This window comes from Mustela nigripes, chromosome 10, assembly GCF_022355385.1.
Source record: "Mustela nigripes isolate SB6536 chromosome 10, MUSNIG.SB6536, whole genome shotgun sequence".
NCBI lineage: Eukaryota > Metazoa > Chordata > Mammalia > Carnivora > Mustelidae > Mustela > Mustela nigripes.
In genome coordinates this window covers 67,339,503-67,343,981 of record NC_081566.1, presented here as the reverse complement: position 1 = coordinate 67,343,981, position 4,479 = coordinate 67,339,503, and the positions used below count along the sequence as shown (strand labels likewise).

The following is a 4,479-nucleotide window of genomic DNA, read 5'->3' as shown; positions in this document are numbered from 1 at the left end:
AGGGGGAAGGGGTCTGCTTGAGATTCTCTCCCTCTGTCCCTTCCTCTGCCTCTCTCCTTCCTCCTTTAGCTTACTTCATACCACTTACCACTGTCTCCCCCACTCATAGGATGTGCTTTTATTTGTCTATTTGTTTGTCTGTCTGTCCGTCTGTCTGCTTGTTTGTCTGCTCTCCTCCCCAGCTGGACAGGGTTTTGTCTTCGGTCTCTGGCTATCACAGACATTCAGGGAATATTTGTTGAACAAACGAAAGAAGGAGCCAAACAGTGGACGTTTAATAGCTGGTGAATAAACGAACAAACAGACAGGGCTTCCCAAGGCTCTAAACGAGGTCTGTCAGACTCTCGGAGGTGAGGTATCCTCCAGTTTGGGGACCGCGGACGTAGAAAGAAAGTGCACACTACTGAAAACTTTTTGAGAATACGTTTATTAACTCTCCCTTTCCACGTGCAGGGCTGGGCTGCAGTGACTACAAGGAACGGTTTTCTTGGGGACTCTGCCAGAGAAAAGCCCCTGAGAGCTTCCTATTCCTTGTGGATATCCTCGTGGGCAGTAATTAGCACACGGGCCAGGAGGGATACGAATTCGGGGAAGCTGACCTCTCCATCTTTATCAGCATCCAGCTCTTGGAATGTCTGGTCGATGGTAGCTTGATCTTTGGTGTTCTAGAAGGGGCATGAGAGACAGGTGAAATGCCAATTGAGTATTACCCCCACCTTAAAAGACCACCAGAGACGTGAGTCAAAGCCAATCAGCAAGGGTCGTTTATTGCAGGTTCGAAACTGGACCTCTGCGCCGCTCGTTGCCGATAACGCCGAGAGGTCCAGAGCTGGGTTGGTGCAGGGTTTTTATAGACGGGTACAAACAAGTTTCGGGTGGGGCTGAGCTGATTGATTGACAGTTTGAACAGGCATACTTGGCGTCAGTGAATTGGGTCAGGGGACCCCGCGGGAAAGCAGACAAAGCAATCTTACAGAAGCAGAACTGGCCAGTTAGCCCACGCATGGGGGGGGGGGGGGGGGAGCACTATCAGGATATTGAAGGCCTGGTTACTATCAAGACAATTGGGAGTCTCCTGGTGGAATGTTACATTCCTGCTATCAAGCATCCTTGTTAATGAGATTTAAGTTTAGAAGAAATTTAACTTTATTTACTTTTCCTTCTACCTCTGCCTCCTTGGGTGTTTTATGGAGGGGAGGGTGACATTAGGGCTATTGATAAGGTAACTTCTTTGTTGTAAATCTCAAGGACATTTGCAAACCAGGGGAGACTCCTGTCTTACAGGATTGTGATCTCAGCAAGTTAACTATTTATCGTTTTATGGCAGTCGGGGGTGCCTGAGGAATGCTGCACATATGGAGGGGAGCGGGTGAAGGGGGGGTGCAAGGCGCCAGCTTTTGCTTTGTCCTCAGCCAGCCTCCTGCTCCTTCACAGGGAGCTCAGATTCTTCCTCCCCTTTCTCCAGGCCTCTTGCCCCTCAGAGCTGGGCTCAGGGAGGCCCAGGGATGATTAACTCATTCGCCAAAACTGCGCTGGAAAACCCAACGTGACAAAACAGAAAGGGAGGGACGCAGCTGTCATGAGCTAACCCTCGAGCCACACGGGTCTCGGCCGGGTCCCTGCAGCTCACCAGTCCCCCCAGGTGAGTGAGCCATCCCAGAGGGAGAGGTGAAGAGAGCCTGAGGTGACAGAGTGAGTTCTGGAGAGAAGAAGGTGCACACGCGTGCACGCGTGCACGCACGCGCACACACACACACAAACACACAGTCCCACAGCTCAGGAGAGCGCCCTCAGGCCAACCCCAGCCCAGGCCTTCAACGAGTGAGTTTGAGTGCGAGGGACATCACCTACCTTGAGGGCATTTGGAAGTTCTCTTGTGATCAGCTGCTTCATCTCACGCTTGGAAAGCTTGTCAGAGTGGCCCGTCCGGACTGAGAACTGGTGGAACACGTTGATGATCCCCTCCATGTGGTCCTCCAGCTTAGTCATCTTCTCAACCTTCAGAAGACACGGGAGTTCCAGGGCGGGTCCAATCCCACCTGCCCCCAGTCCCCTCTCTCCTCTTGTTCCGGTTCAGACGAGGGATGACTCCCCCGCCTCTGCTTGGTGTTCTCTCTGCACCCTTTGATCTGCTGTGAATTTTTCATTTGTAGTTAGACTTCAGTTTAAAGTCTAAAAGAATCAGCCCCCATGGCCACAGTGTCCCGTGTCCCCCTGTCTCCTAGGGAGTGTCACTCAAGGTGCTGTTCACTCAAGCACACGCAGGAAGGGTTTGGGGGCTGGCCAGGCTCTTCCCTCTCCCCAGATGACAGCACTTCAGCCCCAGGTCTCCTGCGGATGCTTACCAGCCTCTTCCACCTTCACAACCCCAGGTCCTGAGCCTGGCTCTACCTGGTGCACCAAGGACTGGTCTCCTTGAGGCCAAAATGCCGTCAGTCCGGAGGAGCTCTGGCAAGCAGAACGTTGTGACTTCCAACAGCCTGCGGTCGCCACCTGCAGTCACGGCCCTATGAACCCCCCATAGCCAGGGACAGGACACTCACCTTCAGCGTGCTGGAGAGTGGCAGTGCAGCAAGCAGTCAGTGCTGGTGAGGAGTACAGGGCCCGGAGGCTTTTATAAGGCACCGCAGGCTTCACCTTCAACATGGAGTGAAGAAATCTCTCTGATTCATCTTGCAATTGCTAGACAATGCTTTGTTGCTCAACGGAAGCTCCAAACCTGTGGCTTTGACTGGAACATGAGCCCTCCAGATGGCTCCCATGGCACACGCCACCCACCCCTGCTCAGCCTGACACAGACCCCCAATCTCACCACCCCGCCCAAAGGGCCCTCAGCTCTGGGACGGGACCCCGCCTTCAGGTTTACCTCTGTCCCCTGTGTTAAACTGTGGCCTTTTACTGGGAAATCCTAGTAACAGGAATCCTAGGAACAGGTTTTGCTGTCTGGATGGCACATACCGGGAAAGGGAAGGACTGGGGAGAGACGTTTGCTGAGTGTCTATTACAACAAAAACAATAATGATAATAAAAACCATCAAAGTGGACGTGCACTCCCGGAACAGGGAAAGGGCACTCAGTTAGTAATAAGGTATCAAGAAAGGTTCATCACTTGTAACAAATGCATCATATAAATATGAGATGTTAATCATGGGGAGACTGACTGTGTACAGGTATTTAGGAACTGTCTACAGTGTCTTATCCCACTCTTCCATAAATCAAAAACTGTTCTAAAAACTTGAGTCTCTGTGTTTTGAAAAGTGAGTCCATACTGGGCTCTCCAGACACTGCTTCATACAAACCGTCACTTGATCCTCTGAACAGTGCTGTGGGACGAGAGCCCATTACACGGATGAAGAAAATGAGTTTGGAGGAGTAAGGTATCAAACCCAAATTTGTCTGCTTTCAAAACATTTGTCATTGATGTCGTGTTTTCCCTAAATCAGAATAGGGTTTGTTTGGGGTTTATTTTTTTGTTTTTGTTTTGTTTTGGGGTTTTTTGGTTATCAAAATATAAAACATGCTCATACTTTTTGTAAAAATTATAATTTGGGGCAGATTTAGACACTCTTCTATAAGACTCTGATTTCCCTTCCAGTTTTTTGCCTAATACAGTCAAGTCTTGACTAGCTTTTTCAAGAATTCTTCCCTCCACGTACCCCTACACCCCAATCACTATGTGGGGAGTGCCGTACTTGACTCAAACACAGAGAGCACAAGTTCTGGGGCTGCCTTCCCGAAATTCAGAACAAAGTGGGTGCCGACACCTTCCTCAATAATAGCACAGGGAGTTCACCACCAATGGGCCAGGGCAGGGAGGGGGGGCTGAAGGGTCCAGAGGGGTGGGGGAGTTGCCAAGGGCCAATTAGCCCAAGATTAGAGACCCAGATCCCACTCTGGGATGGGCTGCTTTGGTGGCCACAGTGGGCAGCTGTGGAAGGGTGTTCGGGAATAGCTCTGTGCCCTTGGGCAAGCCCTTGACATCTGTGAACCTGTTTCTTCATTTGTGTTGTCATCTTGCTGTCCCTTAGTTCTCAGAGTTGTTATGAGGCTGAATTGGGAGAATATGTAAGAATGTGCTTGAAAAGAGTAAAAAGTGATCTTTACACTTGTTTTCCCTACAACCTTACCTCCTTGACTTGGATGTGGATCACTCCGGGCAGCCCAGCCTTCTGGGGGCCTGGCCACTGGCCACTGGGGCTTCCGGAAAGGGAAAGAGACCTGACCGCGACCATGGTAGAAGAGCCTAGACACCAGTCTCCCATCCAAGGAAGACACCTCACCCACCCAAGCAGGGGCCCCAGATCCGTGCCACCAGCAAAGTCTCGGGAAAAACAAGGGAGTCGACGCACATCCGGCACCTGGCACGTTTCTTTCTCCCTTTTCCCCCAACCCAACCCTAAGGAAAAGGTAGGATTAGCCCCAAGGAGAAAGGCCAAGCTTCTGGGATGTTTCCTCTGGCTCCATGGTGTCCCACTGCTG

At 51.1% G+C, this 4,479-nt stretch overlaps 1 protein-coding gene across 2 annotated transcripts; it reads right to left on the bottom strand.

Annotated features, from left to right (window-relative positions):
• Positions 1-408: 408 nt before the first annotated feature.
• On the bottom strand, positions 409-2,635 carry S100A12 (S100 calcium binding protein A12). 2 transcript variants are annotated; one of them, XM_059414210.1, is made up of 4 exons: positions 2,544-2,582; positions 2,346-2,448; positions 1,852-1,998; positions 409-665 (listed from the first exon to the last, which is right to left on the bottom strand). In XM_059414210.1, exons 3-4 carry the CDS (start codon positions 1,987-1,989, stop codon positions 525-527), a joined length of 279 nt encoding a protein of 92 aa, XP_059270193.1. In that variant the 5' UTR covers positions 1,990-1,998; positions 2,346-2,448; positions 2,544-2,582; the 3' UTR covers positions 409-524. The 2 variants fall into 2 exon arrangements, with proteins under 2 accessions (XP_059270193.1, XP_059270192.1); XM_059414209.1 differs by lacking the exon at positions 2,346-2,448 and having other exon boundaries at positions 2,544-2,635.
• Positions 2,636-4,479: the final 1,844 nt, after the last annotated feature.